At 44.3% G+C, this 16,352-nt stretch overlaps 1 protein-coding gene across 2 annotated transcripts in view; it reads left to right on the plus strand.

Moving 5' to 3' along the window:
* The window catches only part of LOC139460917 (uncharacterized), a 51,647-nt gene that overhangs the window by 32,894 nt on the left and 2,401 nt on the right, over positions 1 to 16,352 (plus strand). Inside the window, exons 11-14 of one of the 2 annotated variants that reach the window (XM_071242429.1) lie at positions 6,811 to 7,160; positions 9,842 to 9,918; positions 11,705 to 12,027; positions 14,483 to 14,669. In XM_071242429.1, coding sequence (XP_071098530.1) covers positions 6,811 to 7,160; positions 9,842 to 9,918; positions 11,705 to 12,027; positions 14,483 to 14,669 — 937 coding nt within the window. The remainder of the gene's footprint in view (positions 1 to 6,810; positions 7,161 to 9,841; positions 9,919 to 11,704; positions 12,028 to 14,482; positions 14,670 to 16,352) is intronic. The other variant, XM_071242495.1, reaches the window with a different exon arrangement.

Genomic DNA, 16,352 nt, shown 5'->3' on the forward strand with positions numbered 1-16,352 from the left:
GGGTGTGGTGAGTGTACAGACAGGGGCTAGTTGTCAGAGTTAACAAGGCCATAGCCACAGGGTGTGGTGAGTGTACAGACAGGGGCTAGTTGTCAGAGTTAACAAGGCCATAGCCACAGGGTGTGGTGAGTGTACAGACAGGGGCTAGTTGTCAGAGTTAACAAGGCCATAGCCACAGGGTGTGGTGAGTGTACAGACGGGCTGTCTTACAGGGTTAACAAGGCCATAGCCACAGGGTGTGGTGAGTGTACAGACAGGGTCTAGTTGTCAGAGTTAACAAGGCCATAGCGACAGGGTGTGGTGAGTGTACAGACGGGCTGTCTTACAGGGTTAACAAGGCCATAGCCACAGGGTGTGGTGAGTGTACAGACAGGGTCTAGTTGTCAGAGTTAAGAAGGCCATAGCGACAGGGTGTGGTGAGTGTACAGACGGGCTGTCTTACAGGGTTAACAAGGCCATAGCCACAGGGTGTGGTGAGTGTACAGACAGGGGCTAGTTGACAGGGTTAACAAGGCCATAGCGACAAGTGTGTGGTGAGTGTACAGACGGGCTGTCTTACAGGGTTAACAAGGCCATAGCCACAGAGTGTGGTGAGTGTACAGACATGGGCTAGTTGACAGGGTTAACAAGGCCATAGCCACAGGGTGTGGTGAGTGTACAGACATGGGCTAGTTGACAGGGTTAACAAGGCCATAGCCACAGGGTGTGGTGAGTGTACAGACAGGGTCTGTCTTACAGGGTTAACAAGGCCATAGCCACAGGGTGTGGTGAGTGTACAGACATGGGCTAGTTGACAGGGTTAACAGGCCATAGCCACAGGGTGTGGTGAGTGTACAGACATGGGCTAGTTGACAGGGTTAACAAGGCCATAGCCACAGGATGTGGTGAGTGTACTGACATGGGCTGTCTTACAGGGTTAACAAGGCCATAGCCACAGGGTGTGGTGAGTGTACAGACATGGGCTGTCTTACAGGGTTAACAAGGCCATAGCCACAGGGTGTGGTGAGTGTACAGACATGGGCTAGTTGACAGGGTTAACAAGGCCATAGCCACAGGGTGTGGTGAGTGTACAGACATGGGCTAGTTGACAGGGTTAACAAGGCCATAGCCACAGGATGTGGTGAGTGTACAGACATGGGCTGTCTTACAGGGTTAACAAGGCCATAGCCACAGGGTGTGGTGAGTGTACAGACATGGGCTGTCTTACAGGGTTAACAAGGCCATAGCCACAGGGTGTGGTGAGTGTACAGACAGGATTATGAAGGCCATAGCCACAGGATGTGGTGAGTGTACGAGGATGGCTGGTGGTATATTTGGTGTTGGAAGGGGCATGAAGAGAATGTGGTATTCTCTTTCAGATTAAATCCTCCCTGGGGCACTTATTGCATTTTCCTTGCTCAAGAAAATCTACATGACATAGTTGTAACCATTTTCCTTAATAAAAAATGTTACCACACAAAAAACTTTGTTTTTGTAAGATATACGACCACCCTTATGGGGCCTCACCCTCCACGGCGCGTCACCCCAGGGGAAGCAACTCTCACCCAAATCACTTTCCTTATGTCATCTGTATAAGACAGACGTGCTGTTTTTTCAAGAGACAAAAAGAGTATAAGAAACTATCGTTCGATAAGAACCATGGCTGACCAAACTGTATGTATGGTACTTTTCTTTCATTGCAAAGGCGTAATACCTCGCATTGTAAAGTTATAGAGTTATAGCCACGTGTACGGTACATTTGAATTCAAATGGCCGTAATGGCGTCCATATTGTAGTTCCATGGTCTGATAGATGTAACACCATCTTTGGTGATATAATTATACTACTACATTGGCTATTAGTATCACGTTACAAATCGCATTATACATTATGCCTTTGCTTCTAGTTTCACAATTTATGCATGTATCTTTCCGATCTTTATATCGCACTGATACACTTTAATTCCCTTCCCCTACCTCAGAAATTACGGTCTTTTTTACAGACCTACAAACTGTGTACGGGTTGTTCTGCTACCATTCCCCTCCAAGACCGGCACGAACGCTGCCTGAAATGTCTGGCGGAGGACGGGCATGACGATGGGTCATGCCCGATATGCATTGCCTTTACCCCCTGGCCCAAAAGAAGAGACAAGTTGAGTTCATTATAAAGGTCTCTTAAAGGCGGGGGTAGATATCAGATCTGCTAAGACCATCCCCCCCAGCCCCCCATCTTAAAAGGGTAAAAAGGGTAAAAGAGCTGCCGAGACTGTCTCCTCTGCTCCCTCTCTGGGGGCCGGGGGAGAAGGCGCGAGGGTCCCTGTAGTGCACCCTCTCCTGCACCGTCTTTGGCAGACATTTCTGCGTTACTTAAGTCGCAGATGGCGTCGATGATGGAGGAGGTGAAGTCTTCAAGACCTCGTGATATGCCCAGTGTCGGCCGAGGCAGGCCACTTGGTCTCGGAGACAATCCGAGACCGGGCTTCGGCTCTGGCTCGAGGTCGCTCCCAAGCACTTCCGACGCACAATTTTCCCTAGCGGAAGCAAATGTCTCTTCTGAGGCCGAGGCTTCCTCTAGTGGATACCTAGCCCAGAGCCAGGTGGGTTCCCTTGAACCCCCGGCACCTTGGGACCGGGACTCGGCTTCAGGCCGGGTGCAGCCCGGGGATGCGAGGGCCCTGGCCTTCGGGCGTCCCCTTCCGACTTCGTCTTCTTCATCTCTGAGGGAAGAGTCGATTAACTTCGGCTCGGAATCGAGAGAGGAGGAGTGGATGGAGGAGGGGGGAGGACTCGGAGACCTTGGGGATGTTTTCCTTCGTTTCCTCGTTGAGGCACGTGCGGGACAGGATTGTCCAGGTACTGCCTTCAGGTGGTTGCGCCCATGCCAGACTCAGATCCGACTGAGTTCCGCCTTCCGGGGGACGCTTTTGCTCCTAGCAAGGCGCCCCAGGTGCGGTTCCGTGTTCTATCCTCCCTGGTGCATGAAGTCATCAACCCTCTGTTGTTGGGTGCCCCCAGGAAGTTCGAACTGCCTGAACTTAGTAAGTGTTACCCACTTGCAGAGGATGGTGACTTTGAGGTACCTGTGGTGGATGAATGCGTTTGGACTTCCGTTGGGGGGTCTTCGACCCCCAACTTGACTAAGGTCAAACAGGGCCTGTGGTTGCCCCCTTTCCTGCGTTTGGTGCGGAGTTGAAGGCTGCTTACATATGCTTTGAGGAGCAATATCGTAATGCATGCCAACAGCTCCGTGTGTCCGTACACTCCTCGTATCTGAGGGGCTGGCCGACTCTTCGGAGTTGGCTGCGCAACTAACGTAAGTTCACAGTCATCTTAGCTGTAGCTATGCCTCGCAGATGATGTGCGCTGTTATGTATCTAAATACTCAACTTCCACACGCCCAAACCTCCTTGCTTTGCCGTATGAGATGGGTGCCACCCTCTTCCCTGGGGCTCAGCAGGTGGTCCGAGAGGCCGCTCAATTGTATGCTTCCATCAAGGCCTTGTTGGAGGTACCAAGCGTTAAACTGCTTAAGCGGACCTCTCCACTTGACTCCTCCTACGCTGAAGCGCCGGGTCAGAAGTCCACACCTGCTTGGAAGCAGCCGCTTCCTTCAGTTAAGGGCACCGGGAGGAGCAAGAGAGGCAGGGGCTGGGGCAAGGCAGCTGGTCGAGGCTCCCATTAGCGCCCGAAGAGCCCCGGGTGGACCCACAGTCGCAAGTTCTCGAACTGCCGACAGCCGGGGTCCACTGCCGACAGCCGGATGTCCCCATAAGCGGCCGACTGGCTCTATTCCTGAAGGAATGGGAGACAGTTACATCCAATCCCTGGACCCTGTCCACTCTAAGGGATGGCCATTTGTCTCGGTGGAAACATCAACCGCCCCCCTTCTCCGGGATAAAGAACACTCCAGTGCCTGCTACCCGAGAGAAGTCGGAATTTCTTCGTGCCGAGGTTGACGCACTTCTTATGAAAGCTGCGATTGAACCGGTTGCCGAGGGACAGGAAAGCGAGGGCTTCTACTCAACATATTTCATAGTCACCAAAAAAGACGGAGGGTTCAGAGACAGCTGAACAAACTTATAGAGGTACCGTAATCAGGATAGAGACACTGTGCTCAGTGATCTCAGCTGTCGAGACAGGAGAATGGCTAACGTCAATAGACCTAAAAGACGCCTATCTCCACGTACCCATACACCCAGAGTTCACAAGATCGCATTACCAAGGTCAGAAGTGTTACTTCCCAGTTCCTTCTGTCCGCAAGTCACACTGCTCGTACATGGCTCCAGTTACTGGGCAACATGGCGGCGACAGTGGACGTTGTCTGGCGGGTGCGCTTGAGAATGAGACCCATTCAACAAGCACTCCGTCGACTTTGGGTGAACTCGGAAGATCTAGAGACTGTGCTCAAGACTCCGCAGTGGCTCATTACACACCTTCAGTGGTGGACCGAGGTCGGGAATCTGTCCCGGGGGCTCCCCCTCGACACTCCCGTTCCGTCTCTCACAGTTCAAACAGACGCATCACTCTCCGGCTGGGGAGGCGTTCTGAACGATCACACTGCCTCGGGACTATGGTCCAAGCAGGAGATCAAACTGCATATCAATGTGCTAGAACTGAGAGCGGTCAGGTTGGTGTTCCAACGCTTCCTGGATCTGCTTCGTGGCCAAGTGGTTTGTCTAGAGATGGACAACCAAACGGTGATGACTTACATCCGGAAGCAGGGGGGAACGGTGTCTCCATCGCTTCTCCAAGAGACGTGGCAGTTCCTACTATGGTGCGACTCTCACGATATCAGGGTGCTACCTGTTTATCTCCTGGGGATGGACAATGTCCGTGCGGACGCTCTGTCTTGCCGGATCCTCGCTCCTCACGAGTGGAGGCTCGACCCGGGGATATTCAAGATTATCTCCCTGTTATACGGGTTGTTCCAGGTGGATCTATTTGCGTCTGGGGTGAATCACCAGACACCAAGGTTCTGCTCCCGAGTCCCCGACCCGAGGTCGATGGCACAGGACGCCTTCCAGCTAGATTGGACGGACAGAGTTCTGTGGGCATTCCCCCCAGTACCTCTGATTTCCAAGGTCCTGTCTCAGCTAGCCAGTCAGCCTGCGCGACTACTTGTGCTCCTGGCACCTTTGGTCGGCACAGAGTTGGTTTCCAGTAATACTCAGGTTTCTGGCTCAGCCTCCTGTTCTATTACCTTTAAGGCCGGACCTCCTATCCCAGAATGAGGCACTCCACCCGAATCCCAGGATTCAGTGGATGGCTTGGCCACTGTCAGGAATCGCCTCCAGAAGAGCGGTATTCGGATTACAGATCCCTTTTCTGCAGATCTCGTAGCCGTGCTTGAGTTCCTCCAGTCGCGACTAGATGACGGCCTGGCCGCATCGACAGTCCGGCGGTACTCTACAGCTATCGCAGCTTTTCACGTCGACGGGGCACTTCTTGGTGCACACCCATTAGTGCAGCGCTTTTTAGCAGGTGTGGACAGGATCCGACAGGATCAGTCCCCCTTGGGACTTGTCAATCGTTCTTGATTGGCTGTCCGGTCCTTCCTTTCGGGATCTGTCGTCTCTCTCTCTTTTCAGCTGTTGAGCTGGAAGATGGCGTTCCTTGTGGCTGTGATGTCCGGCAGACGGGTAGGCGACATTCAAGCAATGTCAGCCGATCCTGAACTAACTGTCTTCCACAGGGACAGGGTCAGTATTCGCCTGCCGGACTCTTACCGTCCTAAGGTCGCACACACCTTCCACGTGACGGCTCCTATTGAGCTACCTGCTCTTTCACAGCCTTCCTCGTTGGGGACCACTGCAAGACATGCTCATGTCTTGGATGTCCGCAGGACCCTCAAGGCCCATATCAGCAGAACTAAGGGTATCCGTAAGGATAACCAACTATTTTGCTGTTATGGCGGTAGGAAGGCTGGCTCACCTGCGAGCAAACAAACTATCTCGAGGTGGATAGTGTCAACTATTTGTACTGCGTACACGCTTCAAGGCAGGGACCCCCCTACCAGGTTGAAGGCTCATTCGGTTAGAGCAGTGGCTATATCACTTGTTAAAAAATGTGGCGGGGTGTGTGTGTGTGTGTGTGTGTGTGTGTGTGTGTGTGTGTGTGTGTGTGTGTGTGTGTGTGTTTCGAGTTCTCAACTTATGACAAGCTGCAAAAACAGGCTTTATCATAATATATGGTCGACCACGCCCTGTCTCTAGTCCCCGCCTTTCGACGGTGGTGCCTCACGATAAGGTTGGTTCCATTTATTGAACTCTTTTTTATTCATTGAAATAATCAAAATACGATGTATTTATTTACGCTTGTTGCTGACGGATGCTACTTCCTAGGTTATCTTTAGGAGTCTATCTTGATGCAATAAGTGCCCCAAGGAGGATTTAATATGAAAGAGAATTGTACAAACCTGTAGAGGTTATGAATTCTCTGATGAAATCCTCCTTGGGGCACAGCCACCTACCTCCCCACATTCAGTCAGCATTAGACATATGGAAAGTGATTTGGGTGAGAGTTGCTCCCCCTGGCGTGACGCGCTGAGGAGGGTGAGGCCCCGTAAAGGTGGTCATATATCATACAAATACGAAGTTTTTTGTGTGGTAACATTTTTTATTAAGGAAAATGCTTTCAGCTATGTCATGTAGATTTTCTTGAGCAAGGAAAATGCAATAAGTGCCCCAAGGAGGATTTCATCAGAGAATTCATAACCTCTACAGGTTTGTAAAATTTTCAAAGCCGGATGTGATAAAGATTTATTTGGACAAAATCCAAGGGAGATAATTCATGTATATCATCCCACTGCAGACCTGCCTGGATTCTCTTGCAGATTCTGATGGTGCAGATTCACTTGACGAGACAAAGACGCCTAGAACACCCAGGGCACCCAAAGTAAATGGACATCGTCATGCTGACAAAAAAGAGGATGAAAGTGATGAGGAAGAAGATAATGATGAAGACGATGGCGAGAAGGTGAAGAAAGAACAATATAAACGTCCCTCTTCCAGTGGCCTGGAACATGCACCCAAAACAGCCATGAAGAGAGAGGAATTCAGTTTGTCACACACCAAGAATCTGAGGTTTGAGACACCAACTGTGGACAGTTCAGATGATGATGATGATGACCAACGACAAGTCAACCACAGAGAACAGGTCGAGGCTGATGTCCACCATGAGAAGGTGAGCAGTAGGTGAAGGTTTGTTAATCAAATACAAAGTAAACACGTTGAGTTCAAGATGGTGGTGTTGATAAGGAGATGCTGTCATCGTTCAAAATGTTTCTGGTTTAGATCAATGTGTGGATCAACATTTGACCAAGAATTGTCACCAAACATCAAAGCCAAAATTAAGAAAGTGTCTACAAGAATGGTTATAATGTCTAGTTACACTATTTGTTGAATATTTGCGGAGTTTATTTAAAATGTTAGTAAATTTTGGCAGCCATGTTTTACCGCGCGCTATAACCGAGTTAGCGCTATATTGAAGCGTGTGTGTAAAGTCGTACTAAAATACGCTATTTGAAAGGTGTGTGGCCTAAATGCAAATGTCCAATTGGGATTTTAAGTTTTCCGGACCCCTGGTGGAGAGTTATCAATTTTTTTTATGTAGAATTCATTGTGTTCATTGTGTAGTATTCATATGAGCATGGTAATTATGTTGTTATAGGAGAATAGGTGTTGTGTAGATTAATTCCCATTGCAGATACATGGTATGTGATTGGTTTGTTTGTTGTTTAACACCACAATCAGCAATATTCCAGCTATGTGATGATGGCCTGTAAATAATCAGGTCTGGACCAGACAATCCACTTTGTCAGGGTACAATGACGCCATCTACTGAATCGTAGGGTCTGAACGCCCAATCTGTTTGACACTTCTTACGACCAGCATATGTTTCTGGGTACCTATCCTCAACCAGAAATCCTACGGGGCACATTGTATTGTAGAGGGATGTGGAAATAAAAACAATGTTAACTTTTTGGCTGGCAGTCCATTTTTTGTTTAATCACAAATTACACATTTTCAACAAATTGTTATCTGGAATATCGTAGGAAAGACTTAAGAACTAGTGTTCACTTGAATAGCATTTTTCATTAATCAATTGTCCTTGTGATATCATTGTCTGATGGGGATCTGATCAACGTCGCATTGTCCTTGTGATATCATTGTTTGATAGAGGATCTGATCAATGTTGCATTGTCCTTGTGATATTATTTGATGGGGGTCTGTTCACCGTCACATTGTCCTTGTGATATCATTGTTTGATGGGGGTCTGATCACCGTCATATTGTCCTTGTGATATCATTGTTTGATGGGGGTCTGATCACCGTCACATTGTCCTTGTGATATCATTGTTTGATGGGGGTCTGATCACCGTCACATTGTCCTTGTGATATCATTGTTTGATGGGGGTCTGATCACCGTCACATGTCCTTGTGATGTCATTGTTTGATGGGGGTCTGATCACCGTCACATTGTCCTTGTGATATCATTGTTTGATGGGGGTCTGATCACCGTCACATTGTCCTTGTGATATCATTGTTTGATGGGGGTCTGATCATCGTCACATTGTTCTTGTGATATCATTGTTTGATGGGGGATCTGATCACCGTCACATTGTCCTTGTGATATCATTGTTTGAAGGGGGATCTGATAATAGTCACATTGTCCTTGTGATATCATTGTTTGATAGGGGATCTGATCAACGTCACATTGTCCTTGTGATATCATTGTTTGATAGAGGATCTGATCAATGTTGCATTGTCCTTGTGATATTATTGTTTGATGGGGGTCTGATCACCGACACATTGTTCTTGTGATATCATTGTTTGATGGGGGTCTGATCACCGTCACATTGTCCTTGTGATATCATTGTTTGATGGGGTCTGATCACTGTCACATTGTCCTTGTGATGTCATTGTTTGATGGGGGTCTGATCACCGTCACATTGTCCTTGTGATATCATTGTTTGATGGGGGTCTGATCACCGTCACATTGTCCTTGTGATATCATTAGCTGATGGGGGTCTGATCATCGTCACATTGTCCTTGTGATATCATTGTTTGAAGGGGGATCTGATAATAGTCACATTGTCCTTGTGATATCATTGTTTGATAGGGGATCTGATCAACGTCGCATTGTCCTTGTGATATCATTGTTTGATAGGGGATCTGATCAATGTTGCATTGTCCTTGTGATATCATTGTTTGATGGGGGTCTGATCACTGTTACATTGTCCTTGTGATATCATTGTTTGATGGGGATCTGATCAATGTTGCATTGTCCTTGTGATATTATTGTTTGATAGGGGTCTGATCACCGACACATTGTCCTTGTGATATCATTATCTGGTTGGGGATCTGATCATCGTCACATTGTCCTTGTGATATCATTGTTTGATAGGGTGTCGCCGTTGCATTGTACTTGTGATATCATTGTTTCATTGGGGATCTGATCACCGACATATTGTCATTGTGATATCATTGTTTGATAGAGTGTCACCATTGCATTGTACTTGTAATATGATTTTTTTAAACAATGTAGCTTCTGTTCAATATGCTTAAACATATACAAGTATACCCGTAAGGATAAGATGTTATGGATGAACAACTTCTTTATTACAATTAAGAGCAACGTTTCGGTGTAGGTTCTAACACCGTTATCAAGCAAGTGATATACAGAGTAAGGTTGACAAGTATATATATACAGGTAGGAGGCAATGTTTATACAGTAGAGTAGATATCAGATGTAGTTATACTGGATTGGACAAGCCTGTTATGTACACAGAAGGGTAGTATAGGCAGTACCAGCGAAGCCAGTATATCAAAGAAGTTACAAGTATATCATTATGACTGATTTCAGTTTCCACACACTGATGAAGGCCAAGAGTCGGACTCATATTCTGATGGGGATCTCAGCCACGAGGAGAAAGAAAAAGGGTAGGTCATTCTTCTGGCTTTGTTAGTTCCTAAACCAGACAGACTGCCTTCGTGGTCCAGTGGTAGAGCGTCCGCCCGGAGAGCGCAAGGTCCGGGTTTCAATCCCATGCCACGTCATACCAAAAGATGTTAAAAGATGGTGCCTTCGTGGTCCAGTGGTAGAGCGTCCGCCCGGAGAGCGCAAGGTCCAGGTTTCAATCCCATGCCACGTCATACCACAAGATGTTAAAAGATGGTACTTGTTGTTATCCTGTCTGGCGCTAAAACAAGGACTGGTAATACTGTGTCTAAGTGGGGTATTCATGTTAAACTGCGGCATGGTATCTCAGTGGGCAAGCACTATAAATCGGCATCAGTCTGGACTAGTACAAGGATTCACACACGTGCATGCCTTCACTATTTAAGTGCAATAATCTTTGACGCATTGTTAAACCCCATTTCACCACCCACCTCCTAAACCAGGCACGAGGATACACTTACATGGATCTAGAAGCGGGTGCAGTGCTAATAATGTCGATGCTAAGAAAAACATACAACTTATAATCATCTGGTGACATGTTTTCAACCAACGTAACCTTTAAAAGACTAATTTTTGGCAAACAAATGCAAATTGTTTCCAAGATTTGTGTTCATTCATCTAGCAATTTTGTATTTTATGTGTACCCTGAACAATAGTGTTTAGACTTGAGGACAACTATATCATGGTATGGTTGTCTTATCTGTGCCATGATCGCCTCCAAAGCTACTTGACCAATCAGAAGCTGTAATCTCTGTAATGATCCCATGTTAAACTGACATGTTTTAATGTGGTATATGCTTCTTGATCTGGTGTCCATAGTTAAACCAGTTTCCACATTTTATAATTTTTGCCCTTTAGGAAATTGAGACATTGCCTGTGACTGCATAATGTGGATCCTCATTAACAAATGATATAGATTTAGTTAAGGGAAACAAGGTGGGTTGAGTAGAACTTGAATTAATCTTTCGGAGATTGTCATCAGCTGGTACCTCTTTGATATGACTAAAATACAGTTGAAAGCAGCATCACTAACTCATTGAAAGCATAGAGCTGCAGTCCAAGCCCTTCTAGTACCTTGAGGTATGTGATCTCTAGAGTAGCATTGTATTTTTGAAGAAAACTGTTTATCTTATGGCTTTTTGTTTCCATATTTCTCAAATCGTATCTTGTGGTTAAAATTTATGAAAATTACCAACATGCAGCGTATTGAAATGAGCAAACTGTCAGTCATACACAGTAGTTTGAAAATTTGTGTGTATGGAATTTTGGACAAGTAGTATTTAACTGTTTCAATTATAAAGGCAAAATTATTTTTCAGGGCATCATAAAAATTTGCCGAAGCCTAAGGTTTGCCATCAACTGCATGATGAAGGAGAGCAGTTGAATGGACCGAGGACTTCTGCATATGATAATGCCTTGAAAAATAATGTTATGTTAGAATAGCAAAAATGGATCAAATTTGTAGTTAATCCCAAACTGTACAAAACAACAAACAACAGCATATCTTTAGTGTCTGTATTAAAAGCCTCTTATCAGAGGTTATTGACTTGTAAACACAAATAGCAACGTCATAGAACATTGTCTGGGATGGCATCCAAAACAAGAACCGTGATTCCAATGATGTCACATAACAATAGAATAGATAGCAGCTGTTGTTCGGGAAATGCGGCTATCAAGTCCCAGTGGCCTGCAGATTTCTGATAACATGGCATTTTTGTGACAATTTTATCCATTTTTTTACTCATGTGAGTCTTTTCTGAATGCCAGGAACATACCTCCACCTGTTCCCACTCAGTCGCCACCAGTCAGCCCTAACAACACGTATGAGACACCAGCGGGTCGGGCCATGCAGAAGAAATCATTGAACCAGGATGACAGACTTCGGGAGTCAACAGGGCACTATGCTGAAATTGACTTTGGCAATTCTGCCCCTGAATCTCGACAAGGTGAGGTGACCAACACTGTTGCTGAATTCCAGAATAAAATGCGCCGAGGACCTAACTTCTTCTACAGTTCAGATGAAACTGAGGCTGAGAAAGCTGTGTTTGAGCCCAGGAAAACAAACGTTCCTGCATCTGTGTGGCCTGGAGGTTGGTGACAGACTTCAGTGGCATTGGTAGTGATAGCTCAGCAGGAATGACCATTCTTGAAGCTTTTCCTAACAGTTCACCTTTAAATTAATTTTTACAAGTAGTTGGTATTATTACTAATTTTGTTTTATTTCTTAATTATCATTTTCTAGAAATATCGTTTTTCTAATATTTAGGTCTTTATTCCACCAAGTGTTTTTAACTTATTGACTGTCCTAGTTTCATGTTTTAGACAGACTCAATAAAGTCCTAAAACTAACTGTGATTAGAGTTAAAAAAATTAAAATATCAAACAAATTGTTCTTGAAGTTCTTTTCAATTAAAATATATTTAAACAATATTGAAGACTCTGAGAGACTTTAAGTAAGTAAATACTAATTGTTTGGGATATTTTGTTTGAGGGGGCACATTGTGACAAGTCAACAGGGATGTAACAATTGATCTAAGTGTTGATGCTTTGCATGGCCCAATGTCCATGTTCCTGTGACAAGTGAAAGATGTCAATCATTAACATGGATGCAATGCTACACCATCGATAGTATTGCAGAAGCATTTTAACTGCAGTAATTCATTTGTATTTGTAAAAATGATCCCAACAGTCACCCTATTATCTAAACTGCTGGGCAGAAGAAAGTATTCACCCATGTTTCATGGTGGTTAACAATGAAACAAACAAGAAATAATAAGGGTATCATAGTCATGGTTTGGACGAAAATGTTGCAGTGTTTCAGCGACTGTTTTCAGCCTAGTCATGTTTTCATAACGTTTGTAATTTTGGGGATCAAATCCAATTTTCGAGTGTCTTCTTTCTTTTGCCTGGCAGTTTATTATGGAAATAATGCAAACAAACATGAAGATTCATCATCCTTGACCTCATTTTGATGACAAACTGGTTTCTGAATTGTTTGATAGGAAGTTACCTAGAAATTGATGGTTGATGAATTAGACGCAGTTTATGCATAACAACTCCTTTATTTACTGTAAGGGCGACGATTCTCAAGCATCTCTACTTCGAAACTGGCCTCTCTTCGAGAAGGGGGGGGGGGGGGGGGGGGGTAGATTTTTTATAGGAAACAGTTTTATTTGAATCAGGTTGGGGACAAGGGATACTTGTACAAATATTTGCCCTTCCTGTCAAAAAACGTTTACTACGGCCTTGGTGTTCAAACGACATGACAGTATATGTGTGTAAGCTGTGGTTGCTGACAAACATGGTATAGCTTGTTTTCATATTCTATTAAGCAAGTTTTGCTATTAGTCAATAATTTGGAACCAACTTAGCCTATTTTCATGAAACCTTAATATTGAGCCTATTGTTTAGCTTACTTTGTCTCCTCTGTTCCCTCTTTGTTGACCAGCAGGCAAGGTGACTCAGGGAAGTTAGTATTAACGCACAGTGATACCATATGGTCACACAATCTAAAGAGGGATAGTCGGGTAGTCTAGTGGTTAAAGCGTTCGCTCGTCACGCTGAAGACCCGTGTTCGATTGCCGACATGGGTACAATGTGTGAAGCCCATTTCTGATGTCCCCTGCCATGATATTGCTGGAATATTGCTAAAAGCAGCGTAAAACCATACTCACTCACTCACTTACTATGAAAAGAAACTACGGAACAAGAATGACGAGCAATAATTGCTAATAGATGTGGTATTTCTATAATATAAGAAGAACTTAAATTTAAGGTTTGTGAAAGTAATATAATTAATGAAAAAGTTAAAGTTGTAGTATTGACAGGCAGTTTGTTGCAGAAATATGGTTTGAAGTAATTGTATAACATCTAGTACGTTTGTGAAAATAGGAACAAAATGTAGTTCAATGCCACTGAACTTGTCTTTCCATCTCCAGATCTTGAGATGCATGGAGTGAGTGAGTGAGTGAGTGACTGAGTGAGTGCAATATTAAAACTGGGTACACTGAACATACTGAAAATGACTTCATTTGTGCTCCAGTAGGCAGCTGATCACAAGTAGAAACTAATAGCAGAAACTATGTTCCTTAAGCAGGTAAAAATATTTATACATAGATATTAAAACATCATAACAAATCGCATTGCTTGAGTGCTGAAATGTTTTGTTGATTCTGGGTCGGTACCTCAACTGCTCATCTGACATCACCAGAGTTTGATCGTGAGCACTTCATGTAACAATTAACCTTACATTGTCATAGATAAGTATTTCAAGAAGCACATACCCTAACTGTTGGATTGGATGATATCCTGTAACCATGGTGATGGTTAGGTTAGAGTAACTTTGATGTTACATCCTTTTCAGCTGAAGAGTGAGACTTGATTTAAATATATTTTAAAATCTTTTTTAAATTGAGTTAAAAAATATTTGAATTATAATTCATTTGAAACACATGTTCCATTAACATAAATAAGTTTAGAAGCTTTCACTGCTAGTGTTATCCAAGTGTATTCATAAATCTAATTCCAAATATTGTACGAAACAAGGGGAGACAAGTCGAAGCGATGCCACAGTGTATGAGACCATCAGACCCCCGGACTCTGACCGGAATGGGCAGGTGAACAATGCAGCCCCATCAGACACACAGGAAGGTGGTGGAGCAGCTCGCTCAGAAAGATACTCCAGAGATGAGAGTGAGGGGGATGCAGACCGTGGACTGTCTCGAGCAGAAAGGTGACTTGAAACTCATTATTGTCATTTTTGCTGAAAATAGGAAGAGCTTGTTCTCAGGCAAGCAAGCTTGTGTTGGGAGGACATCAAAGTACAAAGTATGATGTTGTCAATTCAATCAACTTTATTCACAAAGGTTTGTAGGCCAGTGTCCCATATCACACAGTGTTACAGTGATGTTGGGCATTATTGTTCACAAAGGCCAGTGTCCCATATCACACAGTGTTACAGTGATGTTGGGCATTATTGTTCACAAAGGCCAGTGGCCCATATCACACAGTGTTACAGTGGTGTTGGGCGTTATTGTTCACAAAGGCCAGTGGCCGATATCACACAGTGTTACAGTGATGTTGGGCATTATTGTTCACAAAGGCCAGTGGCCCATATCACACAGTGTTACAGTGATGTTGGGCATTATTGTTCACAAAGGCCAGTGGCCCATATCACACAGTGTTACAGTGATGTTGGGCATTATTGTTCACAAAGGCCAGTGTCCCATATCACACAGTGTTACAGTGATGTTGGGCATTATTGTTCACAAAGGCCAGTGGCCCATATCACACAGTGTTACACTGATGTTGGCATCTGTTTTTGTTCAGTCATAGTTCTCATGGATTAAGTATCTCAGTCCCTATCAAGAGCATCCTGATTGGATGATTATTTGTCAATAGAACGCAAAAGGTTATTACGTGAGTGTGTTTGGGGATGGTAAATATCCTGTATTAGGAATAAACATTATATTTAGTGAGCCTACTTGACCTTTGATATTTGCTTCTCTATCCGCATTTGACCCCAAGTGATATCACTTTTATCAGTTGGCTTCATCCTGCCGAGAATCCTACCCATTATATGATAAAGGACATTTACGCAGTAGGTGGTAATTAATATATTACTTAAGTCAAATTGATGCAAATGAGTTTTCAAGTCTTATTTAGAAAATTGTTGAATACTGAAAGAAACATGTATTCTTTGTTCTGTTTATTATGTCATGGAAATTACGCTTTACCAAACAGCTTGCACTGACCGTTCACTCTCAAAGTTAATAATTCCAAAGTGTACATTGCCTAGTAGTACCAAGAACAAGTTTCAACTTAACGATAAGCAGCATTTTTTGTTTTATTGCAAGCAGTTTTTCATTGTCGTTTTATGTTTGACTTTGGCAGTAAAATTCAGACCAGTATTACGCTGACGATTGTCTTTTGCCCAGGCAATAAATCCAATCAGGGCCCATTCCACAAAGTGGTTCTAACGCTCAGACGATTGTAACTCACATACTTTATCATGGACTTATGATAGTCGTAGTGCGACGATCGCTTTGTGGAACAGGGCCCTCATTCTTCTTACTGTAAATCAGTTGTCACTGACACTTCTTCAGCAGTGGGGATAGAGTTGTGTGCTCACAGATGCCAGAAACCTATCGTCGTGGGTTTGATGGTAAACGTCTAAGACCTGCATCACTTTGGGCTTCCTTCCCATATCAGGCTGACATGCTGTGATATAACTGTAATACTGTTCAAAGTGGCTTTAAAGGGCCAGCAGAATTCTAGACTAGTTTGCGATCTGTGCTGCGCAATTCGTAAGCGCATTTGTCACTTTTTTTTTATAGTATATGGGCGTATGGTCACAATGATCAACAAATGAAATACAGTTTTGGAAATAATAGGGAAATGTAGGTATCTATGTGGG

The sequence above is a fragment of the Haliotis cracherodii genome, unplaced genomic scaffold (genome assembly GCF_022045235.1).
Source record: "Haliotis cracherodii isolate W230 unplaced genomic scaffold, xgHalCrac1.p SCAF_1, whole genome shotgun sequence".
NCBI lineage: Eukaryota > Metazoa > Mollusca > Gastropoda > Lepetellida > Haliotidae > Haliotis > Haliotis cracherodii.